Raw genomic sequence first — 24,164 nt, 5'->3', positions numbered from 1 at the left:
TGTTATCTCAGAATCCTCCAGCCGTTTGGTTTGTCTCCAGCACCATCTTATTTTTAATTTTTTATAATTACCACGCTGCCTCAATTATTTGGATCATAGATCATCCCTTCACTTGCTGTTCAGATGTTGACACCTTACCTGCACTGTCAGACACTTGATCACTTGCTGAGATTTGTTACTCAGCCTGTCGACACTTCACTCACACCATTTGTACTATCTTTTGATCCCTCTGCTTACAAATTCTGTGCCTTTGTGCTTCCTTTCACTTCACCTGACAAAGGAGCAGTGCTCCATTCGCTTGTGATTTCAAATAAACCTGTTGGACTATAGCCTGGTATTGTGTGATTTCTGATCTAGAACTGCAGAGACATTAGCAATTATCCTTCAATCTTGTGTGGATTATAGGTTGGTGAGGATTGGAGAATTTCAACCATTACAACCTTTTTAAGAGCAAAAGCATAAAGACTGACCTAGCAATTACAGATCAGTCATTTAACTTTGGTAGTGGAGAAACTTCTATAAGCAATTATTTGGGATAGAATTAATTGTCAGATGGAAAAAAAAGAGTTGATTCAGAAGAGACAGCATGGATTTGTTATGGTAAAAAAAAATCTAACTAAACAATGGGTCTTTTCAAATAAAAAAGAAAATAAGTAACAAGAAGGGTTGATGGGGACATGGTGTTCATAGATTTCCAAAAGGCCTTGGATACAGAACCACATAACAGACTTGTTGGGAAGTGATAATCATGGAATAAGAGAGACAAAAGCAATGTGGAATAGGAAACAGAAATGGTATTATAGGTATTTCTTGGGCTGAAAGAAAGTTTGTAGAGGACTTCTCCCGAGAGCAATACTGGGACCCTTGCTTTCCTTGGTATATAGGAATGATCTAGATCTTGACATGCAGGATACAATTTCAAAGATTGAAGATGACAAACTTGCAACTGTACTGCAAACTCTTGAGGAAAACAGTATAGAACTTCAAAAGAGCATTTACATGTTGGAGGAGTGGGTGGATAGATGGCAAATAAAGTTCAAAGCAGAAATGGTGAGTGAGATACTTGGATACAAAGAATATGGACAGACAGAATAGAGTAGTACCCTTTACTTTAAAGGATGTGCAGGAGCAGAAAGATGTGGGTGCACATAACTATATATCGGTGGGTTGATCTCAGATAGAGCACTGTCTATACTATTGGATGGACGAAACACAGAGTGCAGAACAGGTTTTCATTGGATGAGATACTTCGGTTTCGAGGAAAGACTGAAAACTCCTTGGCAAGACAGGCCAAGAGTAAATTTGATAAACGTTTTCAAAATCTTGAGGGTTACAGACAGGGTAGATAGATGGGTTGAGGGGGGGGGGGGGCGGGGAGGACTGGTCCTGAACAGATCAAGAACTAAAAGGATATAGTTTTAAAGCACTCTGCAAAAAGGCAAATGCAGGGCGAGGAAGAAAAGTCAGATTGCATTTGAGTTTAAATCCGGAGAGTGCCAACGTAGACATCCTTCTGCATCACAGTAATTCATAGATACAACAAATCACAGAATTTCAACTCTTCGGAGAATGTCAAAAATCAAAGCAAAGCAATTGGTGATGTCTTCCTCCAAGAAATCCTGTTCTGTAATGGGCAGAATCAGATCGGATCCAATTCCAGCATTACATACAAAATTTAGTGGTGTTGCAGTCAATATTAGTTCAGTTGCCATATAAATTGTGGTATAAATGCTCATTTACATTACCCAAGTTGGATTCTGAACGGAACATAAGAGCAATGCTGGTAAGAATTCAATCACGAAAGAGGCATTCAGAGAGAAAAAAAGTCCTTCACCTCCAAGAAGTGAATGACTTCTGGGCCAACTTTTAGAGAATTTAGGCAATGGTGAATTAATGCCTTGGGGGAAAATAAGCTCTCCCAAGCTTGGATAATTCTGATTAAATTTCCAAAAATGCATTAAGTACATAAACAATGAATAAAATATTCATGGGTTATATAATTGAAAAGGAGTGTTTCAAATTAATGGACCAAAAATCATTGTGGGGGAGCAAATTTTTCAGAGCTGGCAAAATTCATTCCCAGCCCATGAAGCTAAGCAGCGAAGATAAATATCATTTACATTATGATTACAGATCTGCTGAGACTAATAGATTAAACATGAGAAACTAATCAAGGCCAGTTAGATTATTTTAGGGTTACAAAACATATGACAAAAGAATAAATTTTAGAATTTTCCACAAAGAACACTGAATTAGCAACATGGAAGCATGAGTAGCTCATTTAGCTCAAGGTGCTCCTCCCTTCTAGACCATGGCTTATTATGTACCTCAATCCTATCTTCCCATGCTCTCCCATTTCCCACAAAGCTATTAGTTTCTAAGAACTTGATTTGATTTTATCATGAACTTAATAAGTGAACTTCCACTGCTCTTTGATGCAGAGGATTCTAGAGACTTGCTATCCCTATTAAAGAAGTTCCTCTTCATCTCAGTCCTAAACAATATGCCTTGTTATAAAACCCTCCAGAAATGTATCAATTTGTCTAATGTCTACGATGAAATACAACAGTGATTTGTCATTTGTATTTTTACAAAAAATAAAATGAAGCGTTAAAGTCGCCATACTCAGTGCCTGTATTAATTACAAAGATCATATATTAAAAAAAAGACAGTCTATCTTTGTTCAATTCACAGCTCATAGGATCCCAAAGTTATTGATATGTTTGGTTTATGAGAAGGGATATAGTCAGATTAAATTTCTTCGATGGCAGAGTCATTAATGGTAAATGTTTGAGCAAAGGCAGTAATATCTTTCTCTACAAAGTTCAACACCATTGGGCTCTCAGCTTATATGTGACTCAAAGCCACTGTTTTAACGTCAATACCACCCATTGTAGAAAACTCAAATCAAAATTCATGTTATGCACATAAACTGTATTACAAAAGTCAATGAAAGATTTCCACGTTGAGTCAATTCTCAAACTATTCATAAAAGGCTTTTAAATACTTCAGTCTTACTGTTTTAAACTCTATACTATTAGCATTTCTTACTATGTATTAATTCCATCAGCAAATATATTTCCTACAGTTTCTTGGTTTTTAATCTGGTGTTTTCAATCTTTCACAGGAGTAAAGAGAATGTGATGTGCACATTCCATGGCTTCCAGTAGCTGATATTCTAAAAAAAGGATCATTGTTCATCCTCAACATACCATCTCAGACATAGTGGTGCAAGTTTTGGTTCATTCAAGACTGTGTCTGATTGCAGAAATTGCCTTCATTGTCCAGACTGGGTAAAAAACAGCAAATTTCCTTCCCTCAAGTGTTAGGATAAAGCCTCAACTGCAACAATCTTGGCATTTAACAACAATATATAGGCATACAAAGAAATTTGTTCACAAGGTTGAAACAAAACTATCAAGCAAGTACTTCACTTCCTCTCAAAATAAACAGAAGTATACAATTGTGAGATAGAAAAATATACAATGAGAAGCATATAAAATTACTTCACAGATAATACTGGCTCTCCAACATTGATGATGTTGGCATTAACTTTCCCTCAGGGTCTACACTAAAGTATTCTGTATTTCCAATATCCAAACTTGATCTGCTCTCTCCAAGATTCAGAGCCAAAGCTTTAGACTACTTTGATCTCAAGTCAAGGTTGCACCATCAACTCGAGAACATTTGTTTTGAGTAAGCTAGCAATACATTGGAAGGAACAGTTACTTGACAGCTTCCCAAACAAATATGGCATTCCTTTAACATCTCAAAATTCAAATTCCATTCTTTAGTACAACACACAACTTTCAAACAACTCCAGTCAGAACAGTTATCAAAAGTCTAATTCATCCAGCTACTTCATTTTCCCCCCCAGGGATAAAACCCTAATTTAAATGATTTACTATTCATGTTTTAGTTCTGAAAGCTCAGATTAAGAAAAGAAAAACAAATTTTAATGACTGATTTACTCCAAAGAGTGTCCATTGTCCACATCCAAAACTTTGCTACATATATTAAATTAATACACAAGAACCTGTTTTGTTGAAAATTTTCATTACTTCTGTAGTGATGAGTATTTTTAATATGAAGGCATCAGTTATAACACAAAACCCTGCTGTTTTAGTTACAGGATCATCCAAAGCAAAAGGGTACTGTCAAAATTATCCAAGGTTAAAAAAGTTAAATCCAAATCCCTTAATTTCAATAAAAGGACAACATTGTATGAAGGTATGATTTCAAAAGGATTAATGTTGGACACTTCATTATACTCCACACAACCTGGCGTTAAACTATCTCAGCTTAAGAATTAGAGAGTGTCTCACTCGAGATTCTTCTAGGGTCAGGCATGTCAGCTTGACTCTTGATAAGTCTTTGTAATAATGCCCAATTAAATAATGTAATTTTTACCAATTGCTATCATGCAATAAAATACATCTTGTTGTTAAGACAAGTGCCTCTTCTTGTTCAGGCTCAAGAATGTAACAGCCTCTACCACAGCAAAGGAAGGGTTAGTGGCAGCACCTGGTAGCGGTTGTATCTGATAACCTCTGACTGAGAAAGGGGCTGTTGTAGTGCAGTGGTCGCGTCTCTATCTGAGCCAGGTGGTGCAGGTTCAAGTGCTACCTGCTCCAAAGGTGTGCAATAACAACTGTAAACAGGTTGATTTGAAAATATTTTCAACAGAGAAAACAAATTAAAACACAGTGACGAATTAAATACAACCCAAAATTGAAGATAAGAGAACTTGCTCTTTAAAAGCACCATTACAAGCAAAAATCAAGAAGTTAGGAAATGACATTGACTAGATATGCACATATAACAAAAAAGGAACAGCTGAATATGCATTTCATCTCTGACATACATGGAAGGGCAAATTCCCAAATGTAGTATAGACAGGAATGGACTGAAGATATTCAGTTTTTAAGGTACAAACTATTATGCCCACGCAAAAAGTTCAAAAAATTCTCTTTGGAATAAGTGCCAATTGGTGAACAGAACTGCCCAAAATGGTACCCTTACTCACTTGGAATGATCCATGTACATTTTTCTGAATTCTCAAGTGCAGCGGCATTTTTAAATTGAACGTGGGGCAACCAAACCAGCTCAATACATTGGAATTATAGTTTACTGAAACAAGCCACTTATAAACCAAAGTGAAAATGTAAAAAAAAACAATCAACGTGACCAAATTAACTATGTAGTTAGATCTCAGAATAGTATTTATCCCATGGTAATTTTACTACTTCAAACATAGCATAATGAGAGGATTCAAATGAATCTTCATAACCTTGCTGTTTAATAGATAATCAAAGAGCTCCAGTTTTTCTTCATAAATATATCTTCCACAACAAGTAATAAGGTTCTCTCATATTTTGTAACCAACTAAATTAGATTCAGATCTTTTTCTATCTCAACTCTTACTAGTCATCTGATCGCCCCTAGACATTAAACGGAGACATGATTTAATTGAAGACACACAACCTAAATATTTTGAGTTGCAAAATCACTGTTCAATTAGTCATATTTATACAAGTTTGAGAGTCTTTGGCAAGTCCATAATAAGGGCAGATATCCTGACTGAACATAAGGACAGATATCCTATTCTGGCAAGTCCAATGTACTTTTACAAGATGGAAAATGAAAAGCAAAGAAGAAAATAACTGAGCCCCCACCCACCCGACACCAGCACGCTCCAACCTTTAAGTTGCTAATGATAGGAATAATATCAAAGTTGACACTTTTGTGGCCTCACCTCCAACAGTAAGCATTTTAATTGCTTCTGGTGTCTTCCCAGAGAGTTTTCAATTAAAATAGGAAGTTCATGTTTAAAATGAAAATCTGCTTTGCCTGACTATTTCTGGAAATATTTGTTGTTATTTGGGGAATACTCAGAGCAAAGAAGAAAACTGACTTCCAAAGTTCAATACTTCATACATGCCTGCAAATAAAAGTTAGATATACATGTGAATTAATAATTCATCAACAGACATAAATGCTGGACAGAAATTAGTTGCTCACTCGAGTCAGCAACAGTTTAAAACAAATGCTGGCCAAGAAGAGTCAATTGTAGAAAGGATGTTTTTGCTGTGGTTGGACAGTCCTTAAAGCCCACGTAAGCACTGCAGGTGTTCTCCCTGGAAGGAAGCTCTTCTTAACATCACCTCTTAGTCACAAGTTTGGGAGTAGGGGATGACAAGTGTTCAGTTCTATCCAGAATTGTTCTTTTAAATGGAACTAACAATCTTAATCCACTCCTTCGATTTACCAGGGTGCAGTGTACAATTCACACATATATATTTCAGCAACTCATTAAGAGATTCTTGCCAGCGCTGCTCAACTACCACTATCATCAAGAAGAACAGGCATATTAACGTCAAACGGAACATCACCTCAACATTCTGAATTTCTGACATCTTAATGAAAACATCTTCAGGACAGGACTGAAACAGTTTAAAGGAGAAAAACCCACCAACGTTTTCTCAGAATGACACTGCATGGACGATAAGTGCAGTTTTGCGTATATCAAAAAAAATGTTTCCTTCATCTCTTTGCCTTCCTTTGTTTTATTTGTACTTGTGCTAACTAGCACTTAAATTCAAAATTCAGTTCAGCTGGCAATATGAACCAATGAGATTAGTTTCTACACACTGCCTAGCTGTTGTAAAAAGTTAATCACAGCCAAAATCATAAATATTGTTATTTCACATTGCTGAAAAATGCTGCATATTGCAGCAAGGATATCAAAATGTTAAATCCTAAAATAAAATGCACAAAAGAAAAATTAATTTTTAAAATGCAGCACTGGAAAATTAATGTTATTGCATGTAAATTTATCTCTGAAAACAAGTCTTCAACAGTGCAGTGGTTGTCATTTCATATCGCAGAGGCATTGGATTATTTGCTTTAAAATATATACTGTTATGGTATTACAGAAAATTCTTCCTTTCATATTGCCCATATCCACAAATGGTTCAGTTTCACCCATCGTAGACATTTCATTTAGTTAATGGTTTGCTTCTTTTTATTCTAAAACTGAAAGGTGACTGTAGAGAATTGGGCAAAAACTAATTTAAACACCTGATCTGAATGCAACTCAAGCTTGTAGTTTATTACACTTAAAAGGTTATGGTAATCTTGACTGAAGAGATTCACATTTAACAAAGTTAGGAACCTGAAAATTACTGAAGAAACGAAAACATGGATGGCCTCTGTGCTTTTTGGTGGAAGTACAATGTCCACAATACTTGAAATAAGGTCAGGCCAGAGAGATTGTCTAGCTTTGAGAGTTAGAGCTAAATTGGTTCAGTAAACTGTAATTGATTATAGAATCAATTTCTTTTGACAGTTTAAAGGACAAGTCTTAAATAAGGGATACTTAAACTTGAGGACATCTCAAGGGAGGTTACAGTGGAGTGATAATGCCACTGGTCCAGTGTTCTCAGAACTAGTGTTCTGGAATAGGAGTTTAAATCCCACCACTGCAAATGTGGGATCTGGATTCAATAAAAATCTGGAACTAAAAGCTGGCCCAATGGTCTTAACATTCCAATTGTTTCACTAAAGTCTTTCAGGGAGAGAAATCAGCTGTCCATAACCAGTCTAGTGACTCCAGAGACCCACCAATGTGGTTGACTGTTAACTGGGAAATTAGGGATGAATATTAAGTCTGGAACATATAATAGAAGCAAAAGTGAGGCTGTAGTTAGAGCAAATAGAGAGCTCCTAAATTAGAATCCTTGTGTCCAACTGTATGGAACAAATCAACGATATTGTTGAACGCATACAGAACATTGGCTGTGTTGTAGCCTGAAACATTATGAATGGGGAAAATTCTGTGCTGAAAACCAATCAACCTGTTCAGAAAAGTTAATTACACACTTCTGTAGCAGGGGAGATTAGAACTGGTGCCTCATGGCTCAGAGGTAGGGACATTATCACTGTCACCAGAAACTTTAGTTTTGAGCACACCATTCCAGCCGTGACATAGAACAAATGCAGGCCATTAAAGCTAGAGTTATTTGTGCCATTAATTTTTTTTTTAAAATCATAGGAGGTTTACAGGCTGGCCCATCGAGTCCACACCAACCCTCCAAAGATCATCTCACTCAGACCCACCCCAGCATTTCCCACGCGAGACACCACGGGCAATTTAGCATAGTCAATCCACCTAACGTGCACATCTTTGGACTGTGGGAGGAAACCAGAGTACGCAGAGGAAACCCCCGCAGATACAGGGAGAAAGTGCAAATTCCACACATACAGTCGCCCGAGGCTAGGATCGAATCCGAATCCCTGGCGCTGTGAGGCAGCAGTGCTAACCACTGCCCCAAGTACCAAATATAATAGCTGGAGATTCTGGATTGCTAATCTACTGATATGACCACCACACAATCACCTCCACCAAAATTGTTAGATTATGGCTTAGCTGTAAGACACTGGAGCAGAAGGAAGTAATTTGGCCCATCAGGTTTGCTGCACCATTCAATGAGATCATGGCTGATCTGATAATCTCCAATTCCAGTTTCCTGCCCTTTCCCCATAACCCTTGATTCCCTTACTGATTAAAAACCTGTCCATCTCAACCTTGAACATACTTAATCTCAGTAGCACCTACCTGGTCTTTATCCCTGGAAGTCCATTTCCAACGAAAGACTACTAATTTCAAATTGTTCCAACATCTGCACCCTTTTGATTGGTGAAAATCTGGATCTTGCTCAATCATGGTGTAAGAATGTACTTTTTTTGCATTAATTACTTAATTGCATTCATAAATTGACCAACTTTAATTTTAAGATTAGATCCACTTGCTTTGGATTTCCTTTTTGAAACAAAAGCATTTCTCTAATCTATCAAATTAATCTCCATACTTTTATAAGAGGTCACATTCCAGACTAGCAGCCTCTACCATTTGAAGGACAAAGGCAGCCGATGCGAGGGAATGCCATCACCTACAATTTTCCCTCCAACTCTCACACCATCTCACCTAGGATATATCTTACTGCTGGGTCAAAATCCTGGAACACCCTAATATCGTTGGGGTGTCAGGATACGTGCGATGACTAGAGTGGGTCAAGCAGGTAGCTCACCACTACATTGTCCAGGGCAATTAAGAATGCCAGCATGTCATTATTAAATATAAGTTAGAGAACAGACTCGAAAAGGTAGGGTGCCTTTCACTGGATTTGCATTTGCTGAGGGGTGAACCAGGAGTTCTTATTTATTGACAAGATGGTAATAAAAGTGTAAGCTTGGTGAGGTTGGAAAGCCTTTTGCAAAAGAAACAGAGTCAGATCATGAAACTCTCTGTCCCAAACTCTTCTGAAACAGGGCTATGAAATCATTAAAAAATGAAGTAAACAAGTTGTAAACACAGCATTTATTTCTTTATGTATATAAAAAATGTAAAGAAGCATAAATATGTTAAAAAGAATGGAAGGAAGAAGTTGGCTGTTTTCTTTTGAATGAGTTAGTTAGGACAAAAAAAAACACAAAAGATTTTTAAAAAAGGATAGAAAGGTTAAAATGGATAAGCTTTCCAGAAAAAGAACAAGTCGTAATAGAATAAGTGATTTCCTCGTGTTATATAGAATGAAATGAATCAAAAAGGCAAAAATGTTGACTGATGCCCAGTTAGGTACCATGTTGTAGAATGTACTCTGCTGCTGTCCTGCATGTGAGTCAGCCAGACTCAGTGATAGCACTCATCTGAGTCACAAGGTTCCAAGTTCAAGTTTGCAGAGCACAACAAAAAATATCAAAGTCGCACTAGATCGCAGTCCTGCAAGTGCTGCACTACTGGAGGTGCCACTACACACACCTGCCTATTTTAGATAGATGTTAAACAATCCACAGCACCATTCTGAAGAACACCAGAGAAGTTATCCCCGATGTCTTGGGCAATATTTACTCTCAAACACCACAGGTTTCCTGATCATTATCACATTGTTGTTTGTGGGGCACTCGCACTCAATTTGGCTGCTGCAAATTGTACGATATTGCAACAGGGGTTACACTTCAGAAGTCTTTCACTGAGTGTAGTAAGGCAAATGGAACGTTGGCCCTTATTTCAAAGGGAACGGAATATAAAAGCAGTGGTGGTGCTAAAACTATACAAGTCACTAGTCAGACCACAGCTGACATACTGTAAACAGTTGCGGGCCCTTTCAAATGGAAAGATATATTGGCATTGGAAACAGTCCAGAGTAGGTTTACTCTGTCAATACCAGTCAGTATGGAGGGACTATCTTATGATGGGAGGTTAAGTAGATCGTCCTGTATGAACATACAAGATTCTTAAAAGGGCTTGACAGGGCAGATGAGACAAAGTTGTTTTTCCTTGCGAGAGAGTCTAGGACCAGAAGGCATAATCTCAGAATAAGGGGTCACATCTTCATGACAGAGGATAGCGAATCTATGGAATACTTTACCACAGAGCGCTGAGAAGCTGGGGTATCAGGTATCTCCACAGCTGAGGTAATTTTTTTTTAAATAAGGGAATCAAGGGTTATGAGCAAATAAGGACCAACTTTCCATTTGCCTTACTACACTCAGGAAGGCAGGAAACTGAAGTTGAATATTATCACATCAGCCACGATCATAGTGAATGGCGCAGCAGAACTGGTGAGTTGAATGGCAAAATTCTCCTCTATATAGTCTTATGTAAAACTCTACAGGTCATATAGCAGTCTTGAAAATGGGCTGTATAAAGAAGAAAAGTTCTAAGCTATTCTTAAACTTTTGTATTTGTTAAGAATATTTACTTACAAAAATACTATCAAAATGTACCAGTAATTTTCCAGCAAGTGGAGAAATTTTAATTGAAAATTCTTGTGCAATTTCTTAGTGAAAATTACCATGTGGTAGTATTTATTCAAAGAAAATTTGCAAAATTGGGTTAGACCTGAGCTGCACTCTGTTATTTTCTAGAATGTGTTGGAAAGATCAATTTTTTTTTTTAAAACAGGAATTTTGTTACAAACCATGTTTTAGAAATCTGTCATTCAGTTTTCAAAAATAATAAATTACTGGGCACAGCAATGTTTTCATCACAGGAAAAGGTGAAATAGGCTGAAGAGGCCAGATGGCCTACTCTTGCTCAAATGACTTCAGTTTTTATGAAATACTTTCAAAGTAGTACATAATATGCTCTCTAGTAAGTTATATAAAACTGAACGGATAATAATGCTGCAATAGCTCAGCACAGTTCCCATTCAGAGATAAAAGACTCACAGAAATCAATTCCATTAAGTGGAGTAATTTGGAATAATTTATAATAAAAAGGAGTGACGGGTTCCTCAGTGTCTTTCGAATTATGCAGTTACTGGAATAGCCTGCTACACAAATTATATTTAGAAGCCGCCACACTGGCTGACAAATATTCACACTGAGACAGGTCTATTCTTCGATGAGCTATGCATAGTTAAATTCTTATTCACATGCTCAAAAATGGTTGTCATTGTAAGAGCATCCGTGTCAAATATTTTGTTTTTTCTTAGTGCAGATGATGCTCAATGCAGAACAGAAATGCTATCAGAGCTTAAATTTCAAATCTGAACTAATTGTACATATTTCGTCTGATCGTTGTATTCTTAGTCAATTCCTGCCAAGTTAATTTTCCTCTATTCAAAAGAGCGATTAATCATGCAGAGAGAGCCTAACGCATAACTGAACAATATCCTACATAATGCAGAAAATTACTGACGCAACAACTTGGTTGCAGCAAGTTTGTGGTGTTGTACATTCCGATAGTCCTGTACTTTAAATAAAAGTAGGCGCTAAGAAATCTCAGACGCCATCTAAAGGCTTTGCACAGCAATTCCAACACCAGAGCCCACCTGCACTTTCACACGCACAGGAACTTTGTGCGCAAGTTGTCTTTTTTCTTTCACAGCTCTCCTTTAACTTCCGGAGCTCATTATACGCTTCGCTCCTCTTAACAGGTTAGCTTGTGCCTTGATCCCTTTCAGTCAGCGACAAGGGGAATTAATTTACTGCAATCTGCTTTCCAGAGCCTCAGGCGAAACTACTTCTGCCCTCCCGTTCTAGCAGGGATTAAAGGATGTAACATTCCCTCACGTGTATAGCGCTCTGTTTAAAAAAAAGACTCGCCATAGCGTCCTATATCGATCGCTTCATTTGGTTCGAATTCACCCAATCGGGCCACAAGCGAAAACAAATTGGTGGCTGGGGAGGGAGTCAAAAATTCTGAATGTTATGAGAATAAAGTGGAAACCGGATCACAATCCAGACAGAGTGCATGGCTTGGTTTATATTCAATCCCATGTATCATCTCTTACACGCCCCCCAACCCCCAAACTCAGAACTTTGAAGCCCGTTTCTCTCAGTAAAGACTGGACACATGAGCGGCGATAAAACGGTTTGTCTTCAAAGAAATTACGAAGTGTGTGGTGACACCGGCGAGTTAAGGTGCGCACTTCTCTCTCTCACACACACACACACACACACACAGAGTATCCGCCGGTCCGGAGCGATCCTGCCCGTCAGGGAGCCCCCCCCCCCGCCATCACCACGGAGCAGAGGGGAACCGAAGACGGTGTTAGCACTTACCAGCTCTCCGTTTGCCAGAGTGCAGAGTGTGAGGGTCAGGAGCCAGGCGATCTCCATCCTCCTGCCGCTGGGTGATGGCTCACAGCACCGGGCGCTCGCGCCGAGCCTCTCGAATGTCCCGGGGATCACGCCGCGTTCTATCGGCGAAGCCCGGCTTCTCCCGGCCGAGCCTGCAGCCTCGCGGCTCCACAAACTCTCCCGGCAAAGAAACCTCCTCCTTCTTTTCCTCCTACTGCTTGGGCTGAATGTTCGTCCGCAGACTTTATCCTCGCACGCTTCTCCTCAAATTCTCCCTCCCTAATGCGATGCAAACCGTGAGTATGTATTTCAAGTAACAGAGTCAGTACAATTGCATGCAGACCCACCACCCCCACCCCCAACGCTCTGTTCTACGAAGATTGTTGCGCCTCTTACCTAAAGCTCCTGCAGCAACCTCCTATGAGCCTCGGCAGCTCGATTGAAGTGGGGGAAAAGAAATCACTCATTGAGTGGAGCAGACGCGTGCGCAGCTCGTCTGAAAGGGGGCCCGCTTGGTTTTGCTTGACATGGCCAATGGCGATAAAGCATTGCAGCGCCGCCCAGATAGCGGATCATGGAGGTGAAAAGCAGCTTTCACGGTGTTAGTCTAGTCCATTGCACAAGATGGGTGCTGAGTTGCAGCAGGGGGAATATAAACTGACTTTAAAATTAGAAATTACTGAAGAAACTTAGCAGGTCCGGCAGAATCTGTGGGGAGAAAGCAGAGTTAACGTTTCGAGTCCGGTAACTCGTCCTCAGAATTCTTCAATGTTAACTCTGCCTTCTTCCCACACATACTGCCCAAACCTGCGGAGTTTCTCCAGCAATTTCTCCTGTTCCAGCATCTGTGGTTCTTTGTGTTTCAGTTTAAAATGGAGGGATGGGAGGTTTGAGGTGGGGTTTCTTCAGGAGGAGTAACCAGCGAAAAGTTGTTTACTGAAGTTTCCCATCTTTCGGTCTCAGTAAGGCTAAAATGTTAGTCAATATTTTTTGGTTCATTAAACAGCCTCGTGCGCACTATGTTTTCTTTCTCAGTGGACCCTCTGTTCAAGTGAAGATTCATTGTCTGCAGAAACCAGTGGATTTCTTTTTAAATTAGTTTCGTGAATCTGGCCATTTAACTGCGCTAAGACTGAGGGGGTACTTCTTTCTACAAATTATATGAATGAACAAATACGAATAAACAACTGCTCCTAGTAGAAAAGTGAAAACAAAATTTACCTTCTGCCTATCTTTTAAACAGATCAGGCACAGACCGATATTTAGATTTCTTGAAAGACTGTACTTCATGTTCGTACAGCTTTTGAAATATTTTCAAAGGACGTGCGTCAAAAAATAAACTTAATGTCGCAAAATGTTTGGCCTGATATTTGCAACAAATAGCGTGTGGCCTGCATGAACGTTTATTTTTAGAGTTTCACATTGGGTAAAGTTGCTCCTCTACTACAAATACTGTTATTTTTCTGTCACCCAGAACTGAAGTTCAACAATAACTTTGTTGAAGGAAGTTCCACATATATCCCCATTCTCAACAATGGGGGGGCCCAGTATTTCGGTGCAGAAACATAAGGCTGAAGCATTCATATAATCTTCAGGCTGAAATGCCCAGTAGATGATTCACCTCAACCTCCTCTGGTGGTCCCCAGCATTGATTCTAGTTTTCAGTTAGTTTGCTTCATTCTATCTGATGACAGGAACTGTCTGGAGGTACTGGATATTGCAAAGGCTTTTGGCCCTGACAACCAGACTTGTGCTCCAGAACCTCCATGCCCCTGGCCAAGCAGTTCCAGTATAGCTACATTACTGGCATCTAATCATCAATATGTAAAATTGCCCAGGTATATCCTGTGAATGAAAAGCGGGACAAATTCACTCCATCCAACTATGACCCATCAGTCTACTCTCGTCCATCTGTAAAGTGATTGAAGCTGTCATCAATAGTGCTATCAACCAACATTTGCTTGACAAAAACCTGCTCACCAACAAACAGTTTGAGTTCCACCTGAACCAGTCAGTTCCTGACCTCATTACAGTCTTGGTTCAAACATGGACAAACAAACTGAATTTCAGAGGTGAAATGAGAGTGGCAGCCCTGGATATCAAAGCCAAGTGTGACATTAAGGAGCTCTAGAAAAACTGGAGACAATGGGAATCAGGGGAAAACTCTCAGCTGTTTAGAATCATACCTGGCACATAGGAAGATGGTTGTGATTGTTGGCGGTTAGTTATTCTCAGCTCCAGGACATTTCTGCAAGAGTTCTTCAATGGAACATCCCAGACGCAATCACCTTCAGATGCTTCATCAATGACCTCCCCTTTATCATAAAGTCAGAGTGAGGATTTTTGCTGATGATTGTACAATTTTTAGCACCTTTCACAACTCACACACCAAAGCAATCCACCTCCAAATGAGGCAAGACCTGAACCATATCCACGTTTGAGCTGATGAGTGGAAAATATATTTGCATGACAGAAGTACCAAGTAATGGTATTTCCATCACTGAATCCCTACTTTCAAAATTCTGAGGCTTACCAATGGAAAAAAAACTGAATTGGACTAGCCATACAAATACTGTGACGACAAGAGCAAGTCAGAAACTATGACTCCTTTGAGTAACTTACCTCCTGACTCTCTAGAGCTTGGCTACAATATACAAGGCACAATTCAGAAATGTGGTGGACTACTCCTAGGTGCCCTGTTGAGTGCAGCTCCAACAACGTTCAAGAAGCTTAACACTATCCAGGATGAAGCAGCTGCCTTGATTGGCACCACATCAGTAAACATTCATTAGTGTCAGCAGTATGTATCCATCTAGATGGTCCACTGCAGAAACTCACCAAGGCTCCAAAGACAGTTCCCACCCATGACCACTACCACCTCGAAGGAGAAGGGCAGCAAATACATAGAAACATCACCTGCTGGTTTCTCACCAATGCACTCTCAGTCTGACTTGCATATATATCATTGTTCCTTAAGTGTTGCTGGGTCAAAATCTTGAACTTCTCTCCCCAGCAGAACTGTGACTCAACCTTCGGCAAATGGACAGTAGTGGTTTAAGAAGCCAGTTCACCACCACTTTCTCAAGGACAAATGTGAGTGAGCAATAATTGCTGGGCCAGCCAACTATGGTCACGTTCTATGGCTGAGTATTTTGTAAAAAATGTAGCATGTTAAGGTAGTGAAACATTCCAAGTGGGTTCACAGGAACAATATATGTCAAAGTTTGACACTAAGCCAGATAAGGGGATCACAGGACACATGACCAAAATTTGGTGAAGGAGGTCATTTTTTAAGGAGCATTTTTAGCGAGGAGAGTTTTAATGAATTCCAGAGATTAGAGCCTCAGCAGCTGATAGTGAGAATGCACAGGATGTTGTATTTATGAATTAAGACTATAACAATAAATGTAGTATTTTTGTGATCTATTCTGATGCAAGTTCTGAAATGTTCACCCTGTTTCCCCCAGCACAGGTGCTATCATGCTGCTGAGTATTTCCAACACTCTCTGCTTTTATTTCAGTTTTCTCACATATGCAATATATAGTTCTAGTAGTGAAGATGGTGTTTTTGTTAGTTATTGTAATATCTACCTGAAACCACTTTAAACCCCTAGGAATGTGCTAAAGTGCATAATATAATGTAAACCAGTTTACATTGCTAGTTTTCATATAATTTGTGTAAATCAAATATACCTCTCTAACTGCAGTGGCACTGCTTTGTGTTGTTCTCGACAACAAGGTAATATGCAACAGTGGTCCAGAGCACTTGTTCTAGTAAAGGATCTCATTAGCTTGAAAAATAAGACAAGGGAAAATTTGGCATCAGGTATAGCAAAATGACTTACTTTGGAATCTTACTAATCATGACAATGAACAAGAAAACTACTGGAAAATAGTGCATTCTCCAATATTGCTCTCATAGATGATCCTGACAAAAAAGATATTAAACTGGTTACCAACATCATTTTTAGTTTTGTTAACAATTGTCATTCATTTTCAAAACAACAGTTAATGCTTAGCCTATTTGTTTCTGTGACAGGGACAATGGATTCTGCCAGCAAAGGGAATAGACTGATTGACTGCACAGAGATTCATAAAGCAGATACCAATTTGGGCAGACTAACATCTTCATGACTTGCCAGTTGGAAAGGATCCAGCATCTGTCCCAACTTGCATTAAAGAGAATGAAATGTGGTGTCCTATACCAGCTGAAGAACCTGCAAGACTGGAAACAAGAAGGCTTTGCTAATTTTAATCTGCATGGGCAAAGGATCTGTTTAAAATGCAAACAGTGTGAAGCCCAGTGGAGCGGTCTCACCTTCCTGTCCCGCAAGGGATTCCAAAATAAGACTTTTAGACTTAGTTCTGAGCCTCCTCTGGCCAATGATCTACCTTCCATCATTCAACTGACATTGCAAGTTGATTACAAATTGGCACCATTAGTCCTGATCTGCTTTCTGAAGTAGGACCTAGCTTCCTTCCTGTGAGGGTCTGGCTCAAAAGAGCAAGTTAATGTCAGGAGAAGGAAGCATGGCAGAGTGGGTGATTTCATCTTCTTGAGCCGCCCTCCTCCCTAACTCTTCCCATTCCTATCTCCACAACACAGTCTAGTTTCCTCTCAGCCAGGCAAGAGCAGTTACAATTCAAGCCAGACTTTCTGTACCTCTAGGGTGCTGCAGAAGATGTCCACTTGGCCAAAGAGCTGAATGTTGGAATCTTGAAATTTACCTGATCAAGAAGATGATTAGTGTTGATTACAGTGTATGATAGTCTGCTTCAGGGGAATTTTCCATGCCTCTTATATTCTGGGACAACATATGTGGCATTCCACAAAATGAATAGTCTGCTTTTGGTGAATGAAAATTATCCTTTTCTGTACTACTTATGACTGCCAACTGGAGCCCACATAGACACAGTGAGATGACACAATGAAGTCCATGTTACCAGCAGAATTGTTGTAACGTATGCCATACATATATTCAACTAATCTTTCTATTGTTTGCACCACGATTAAGGATGGTGCAATCTAGCAAAGCTGAACAGCATTGTCACCACATGCTGTGCACTTCAGTCAATAAGTAGGATTGAGTATGCAGCAGGTTCTAGAGAATCGAGGACTTAGTCATTGTAGTCACCAGAATCAGAGAGGATTATGGGGCTACACTCTCATCAGAGAGAGATGACTGTTGGTGAGTTTGAGCTGAGGGTTAGCACACAAGAAGAAAGAAAGAATTTGCATTTATATTTCAAGACTTCCCAACACTAATTCAGGACTTCCCAAAGCATGTCACAGTCAATGAAGTACTTTTGAAACCAAACACAGGAGTGGCACAGTGGCTGGCACTGTGCCTCACAGTGCCAGGGACCTGGGTTCGATTCCACCCTTGGGTGACTTTCTGCATGGAGTTTGCACATTCTCTCCGTGTCTGTGTGGGCTTCCTCCGGGTGCTCCGGTTTCCTCCCAAAGATATGCAGGCTAGGTGGATTGACCGTGCTAAATTACCCCATAGTGTTCAGAGATGTGTGGGTTATGGGGGGATAGGTCTGGGTGGGATGCTCTGAGGGTCAGTGTGGATGTGTTGGGCTGAAGGGCCTGTTTCCACACTGTATAGATTCTATGATTCTAATTTGTGCACAATAAGATCCCACAAATAGTGCTGTGTAAGTGATCAGCTTTTCTTTATGGGATTATTTAATTATTAGTCAATTATCATCATGCCCGCCCATAAATTCTGCTCCAAAGAGAGAAAAAATGTCTTCTAATAAGACTGTGCTGGTTGAGTAGAACTGAATTATTTCCCATTGACTCCTTCTCAGTAGCTGTGGTCACATTTCTTCTACAAACAGAACATTTTAGTGATGATGTCAGAAAATGGCTAATCACTAAAAACACTGATTGTATCTTAGCCACTTGCCTCCATCTCTTGGTTATATCCCCCACTGGTTTGCATGATGTTCTCTGCTACTGCACTGTTTTCGTATGTAATGTGCAAAGAGTTCCATACATGGAACAGTTTTCCTGACTGGCAATGATCCATGGAGTAATTGTAGAACATTGCTGAACAAAGAAAGGAACAATACAGAATGGGATTTTTGCAACTGGTCTCCCTGAGCTTACAACAAAAATTACATTCCTTGTATTGAAGAAGAATGTGCATATATTCAAAAGTTGCTTGTTGGGTGGGAGGGTGAGCTGCGAGGCAGATACAGGGATGCTTCAGTGTGATTGAGACAAGCTGAGTCAGTGAGCAAATGTGTGGCAGATGAAGTATAATGTGGGTAAATATGAGGTTATCCACTTTGGGAGTAAAAACAGGAAGGCAATTATTTGAATGACTGTAAATTGAGAGCAAGGAATTTGAGAGACCTTACCAGTCACAGAAGGCAAACATGCAAATACAGCAGTTGGTCAGAGGGTAAATAGTATATTGCCCTTCATAGAGAGAGGATTTGAGTACAGGAGCAAGGATGTCTTGCTGCAATAATATAGAGCATTGATGAAACCATATCTGGAATATTGTGTGTAGGTTTGGTCTCCTTATCTGAGGAAGTATAGTCCTCCTATGGATGAAGTGCAGCAAAAATTTACCAGACTGGTTCCTGGGATGGAGGTACTGACGTATGAGGACAGGTCAAATCAGTTTGGACTATTTTCACTGGGGTTCAGAAGAATGAAAGGGATCTCATAGAACGTATAAAATTCTAACAGGACGAGTTAGGAAGGATGCTCTTGATGCTGAGGGAGCCCAGAACTTGAGGTCACGGTCTAAAGATATGGAGTAAACCGTTTAGGACTGAGACAAGGAGAAATTTCTTTATCAAGGAGAGTGGTGACCCTGCAGAATTCTCTGCCAAAGAAAGCAGTCAAGGTCAACGCATTCTATGATTTCAAGAAGGAGTTGGAGAGAGCATTTGGGGCTAAAGGGATTAGAGGATAAGGGGAACAAATGGGAACAGACTATTGAGTTGGATGATCAGTCATGATCATAGTGAATGGCGGAGCAGGCTTAAAGATGTGAATTGTTTATGCGTGCTTCTATTTTCTATATTTCTAAGTTTGCTAAACTTACCTTAGCATTGGTGAGGTGCCCCTTCATTACTTGTTATCATGGATGGTGGATTTGAATGAATGCAAGGATTTATTTCTCCTACCTCCACCTAGACACTTTGAGTCTGTGCTTTCAGGGTTCAACTCTTCATCCTCAGAATTGGCCAACTTCTTTCACCACACCTCCTACAGTGAGATCTTCCAGGCATCGTTCCCGTGTCAAGCATTGCACTCCATTTCACCAGTCTGTGGCATTCCCATTCACATGGAGAAAGTACCTTTAAGGACCTAGCTGAGCAATTCTTTAACTGGCATCTAACAAACTTCCAGCTTCACTTTACATGTTTTCCATCTTTTCCTCCACATCAACATGTGCAGTTCCATTTTCCTAAACTTGGAAAATAGGGCTTATAATTTATTTTCTTGATGTGGTAGTGCAGCTGGAAACACTGGTAAGACAGATGTGTTGCGGTAATTGTATAGATATTATCACAATTATGTAATTTAATCTGCAGATGAATAAGATTCCTAAGACTTACTGGACCAATATCTGGAATGGGCAGGTTGCATTTTCAGGAAAGGCTCGTATCCACTGGAGTTTAGAATTTACTTGATTGAAACCTATATGATCCTGAAGGGTCTTGACAGAGAGCATGTGGAAAGATCGTTTCCTCTTGTAGGAGATTCTAGAGCTAGGGGTCAGTGGTTAAAAATAAAAAAAATTTAAGACCGAGTTTAGGAGAAATGTTTTCTCACAGAGGGTCGTAATTCTTTTAGAACTCTCTTCTTTCAAAGGCAATACTTTTAAGGCAGAAATAGACAGATTCTTGATCAGCAAGGGGGTGAAAGGCTATCTAGGGGAGGGTGGAGTAATCTGAACAGTCTTCGTTTTATTGAACGTCAGAGCCAGCTTGAGACTCCGAGTGACTTAGACCTGCTCATTATGCACACATTTGTATGTAGATCATACAAGCTGGTTCTATAACAGTGCCTGGAATCTTTAACATCCCTTTATTACAGTGGAAGATTTCAGTCACTACATTTATCACAAGGTGACTGATAAACAACAAACACAGTGACATGTCTATGCATATTAACGACGTGAAACTGTCAGGTTGTGGGTTACATGCTTGTGTGTCAGAGGTTTTCCCATCGGTCTGCAAAATCTGTTTTGAATTGTTGATATCATAAATATTTCTGTTTTGTCCTTGGAAACATAGTAAAGGTGATATAATGCCTCAAGGATTGTAATACATAAATCACTCACAGTGCACCAACTCTGGGACTCTAAGATATACTGAGCATTTATTCATACCAATTATCATTTCCTCACTTACACATAAGACTATGGAGTGGAAATGCAAAATGCACTCAATTTCCACAGCTTAAGATCAATTACTTCTCTCATTTTATATGGCTATTTTTATGTGTTGCTGCTCCCTTTTTTTTATCATGTTCTAAAGCTAGAAACTCAGATAGCTAAAAGATAGCTGAATATGCTAACTGGTAATAGATATTTGGTTCAAAAAATAACTTTTCAGCAGTTATATTTTGCTGAAGTTATGTATTTACACGGAGCTTCATTGCCTGTTTTTGGAATAAGAAAATGGTATACTTTCTATAATTTTACAGTAGGCCGGGGAAAGCAGCAAGCAGTGTGACATTGGTGGTCGTGAATGGATAAGAGAATGAATGGAGATGAAAAGGTTTAGAATTGTGTATTCCTCTAATTGATTTTATTTTGGACTGCACACTGTGTTTCAATCAGGTTATTCCAGTACAAATATTTTGCAATAGTAAAAGTACATTATGTTACTGTCACTTTCCAACTATTGTTCCAACTATGACAATCTTTTTGCAGACGGAATTTCTTAAAATAATTGTCAGAGCTACAGCACCACCTAATGGTAGGCCAAAGAATATCAAAATGAAACATTGGACTTTTAAAAAAAAGCAGCTTTATAATGTGGTACTTTTCTGTTCTTACTGAGAAACCTCAATTATTTGAAATTTTTTCTTTATTATCTCTGCTTCAATTTTACATGTGCTATTAATTTCCACCATTATACATTGTTCCACTTAATCTTTTTGTTTTATTCATATGGCTGTTTCTAGTTCAATATTGAGGTTAACATTTTAATAATGGTTTGAGCTGGCGCCATGTTCATGATCATAAATGGATCTCTCAGGGCAGAGAGTTTAGTGCATAGGCAATGGTCTTAGTTGGATGACCATTTGCTTTCCAAATTTGTTTGCTGAGGGTTTTCAGCCCCTGTGTCTGTGGTTAGTGTTATGCTGCCATAGTTTCTGCTATTGCCATTGTTTTCAGTGAAATGAAAGCATTCCTGTTTCTTCGGGAATTCAGACAACGTGTGACCTTAGACAACAAGGTGCAGGGCTGGAGGTTGTTTGAGAAATCACAATCACAGTGTCCTTGTGCTGCACCTGCATTCCCCTTTCACATGTGGGAAGGCCATGGGCTTGAACTCTCTGGTTGAGGGCGCAAGCTTCGTAGCCCAATAGCGTTTCTTCTTCTGTAACACTTGCTCATGGTTCTACACCATGACACTTGGCCTTATTGAAAGTTGGCATGAGGCAAACTGTTCTGTCATGATGTTGACCAGCAGTTGACTAGGGGTAAATGAAAATCTTCATTATTTCTCAGGAGGTTTATTCTGGAGGGATATAAACTCCTCTTTTGGCTTCAATGTTAGCTTAAAGGTGCCTCAGGGAACTTGTAACATGGACAAGTCCAGGTGAGGCCATGAAGGATTGGAACACTTGGAAGTGAAGTTTGGCTCATTATCAGAGATAACTACATCTGAAAATCCATGCATGCATAATATCCTCTCCAAGGGGATGGTAACAACCCTTCCAGTGTGAGTTGTTTGAGTTTCTGGACCTCAGTTCACCAGGAGTAATATTCAAACTTGATGTTCCTTAAGTTCAAATAGATCAGTGCCAATTATTTCTGTAACTTGGCTGGAAAGGAGGACAGAAGTTATTTTTTGCTTTGTTTATGAGTGGCAGAAGTGGCACAGTTAGAGACCATGTCATCAAGGGAATGAAAGATACCTGACCACCAAACAGATTACTACACCCTGACCTAACACTCAGAAATACTAAGTTGTCCCTTGTGGATGTTCTGGAGGATGTGGAGATGGAGATCTCATGAGATTACCATACTGTCATTATAGACCAAAAGGTCATTGATCAAAGTTTTATATCAGAACACGGTGACTTGGGAAATACTCTGGCCAGACATCAATAAAGAATATGTGAGTCTGCACAATTTTTTTTAAATCATGCAATGAAACCTACAATGAAGTTCCTGAAAATTATTCACTTTGCCAATTATTGAGTGATTGGGTGGCATGGTGGCTAGCACTGCTGCCTCACAGCAGAATTTCTGAAGAAGGGTCTAGACCCGAAACGTCAGCTTTCCTGCTCCTCTGAGGCTGCTTGGCCCGCTGTGTTCATCCAACTCTACACCTTGTTATCTTGTGATATGGGGTGGTTTCTTTGTGATCCTTCAGGCACAAGGGAGGAATATTTCTATCACAGGCCTCCATCCCGATCAGCTAAGTTCCCCTCATAAGGCCTGCACTTTGGGAACTCCTTCTCCACCTGCCTCTTCTTCAAGATCGTCAACCTACTCAAACCTCACCTCCCATTCCCACAGTGAGATCTCTCCCACCATGCCCACAATTGCCTGGCCCTGGGAATCTGGAACTGCTTGTAATCTGTGTGCTGGCCTGTTTTGCTTCTGGTGCTGGGACTACAACTATTTGCCAATCAAAAAGCAAGCAGCACTCCAAGGCAGGACATCCGACAATCACTCACCCCTTCCCTTAAAGTGTTAAATGGCACCACAGCTGCATAGTCACAAATTCTTTGGAGGCAGGCTGGAAAACCCTGCCATGCAAAAGATGCTTCCCATAGAATGGTATTAGCACCAAAGGAGGATATTTGACCCTTCCTAATAGTCTCCTCGATGTAACTGCTCCACAAAGACTGCTATGGTTCAAGAAGGTTGCTTATCTTCCCAAGAGCAAATAGAGATGGCAGTAACTGCTGACCTTGCCAGCAATATCCGTATTGCATGAATGAAATTAAAAAGACCACTTGCTGAGAACATTTTTTTGTCATTGTGCTTTCTTGCAACAACTTGTTCGACTCTATGCTTTGCTCATTCTCCCTCTAATTCTAGGCATAATACTGTAATTCACATCTTAGGTGCAAGTGGTCTGTGAAGAATCATGACAAAGACCTGCGCACATGCCACGTCAACAACTTTGGACAACCTTGATCCTACCGAAAACTTCTTCGAGTCACAACTAGTAGAAATGGAAGAGAAACTAACCTGTAATTTGCTGATGATCCCTTTAAATTGAGCTGGTGTGAGATCTTTTCTGCAACTGAATGTCTATTCAGCTGTGTGATTAGGGAACAGCGTGAGCTAGAATGTTAAGCTAGCATCATATGTCACTGGTACATCTCTTTCAGTAATGCCCACTGCTTTATGCGC

General features: G+C 39.7%; 1 protein-coding gene across 1 annotated transcript in view; it reads right to left on the bottom strand.

The window, feature by feature from the left end:
- The window catches only part of sdc2 (syndecan 2), an 89,424-nt gene extending 76,308 nt beyond the window's left edge, over window positions 1–13,116 (bottom strand). Inside the window, exons 1-2 of the mRNA XM_020517808.2 lie at window positions 12,985–13,116; window positions 12,571–12,867 (exon numbers count right to left, since the gene is read on the bottom strand). Of these exons, the coding sequence (XP_020373397.2) occupies window positions 12,571–12,627 (57 nt within the window). The 5' untranslated portion in view covers window positions 12,628–12,867; window positions 12,985–13,116. The remainder of the gene's footprint in view (window positions 1–12,570; window positions 12,868–12,984) is intronic.
- Window positions 13,117–24,164: the final 11,048 nt, after the last annotated feature.

This window comes from Rhincodon typus, chromosome 4 (assembly GCF_021869965.1).
Source record: "Rhincodon typus isolate 14 chromosome 4, sRhiTyp1.1, whole genome shotgun sequence".
Taxonomy (NCBI): Eukaryota; Metazoa; Chordata; class Chondrichthyes; order Orectolobiformes; family Rhincodontidae; genus Rhincodon; species Rhincodon typus.
Note: the sequence above shows the minus strand (reverse complement) of the source record. Positions and strands in the feature narration are given on the sequence as shown.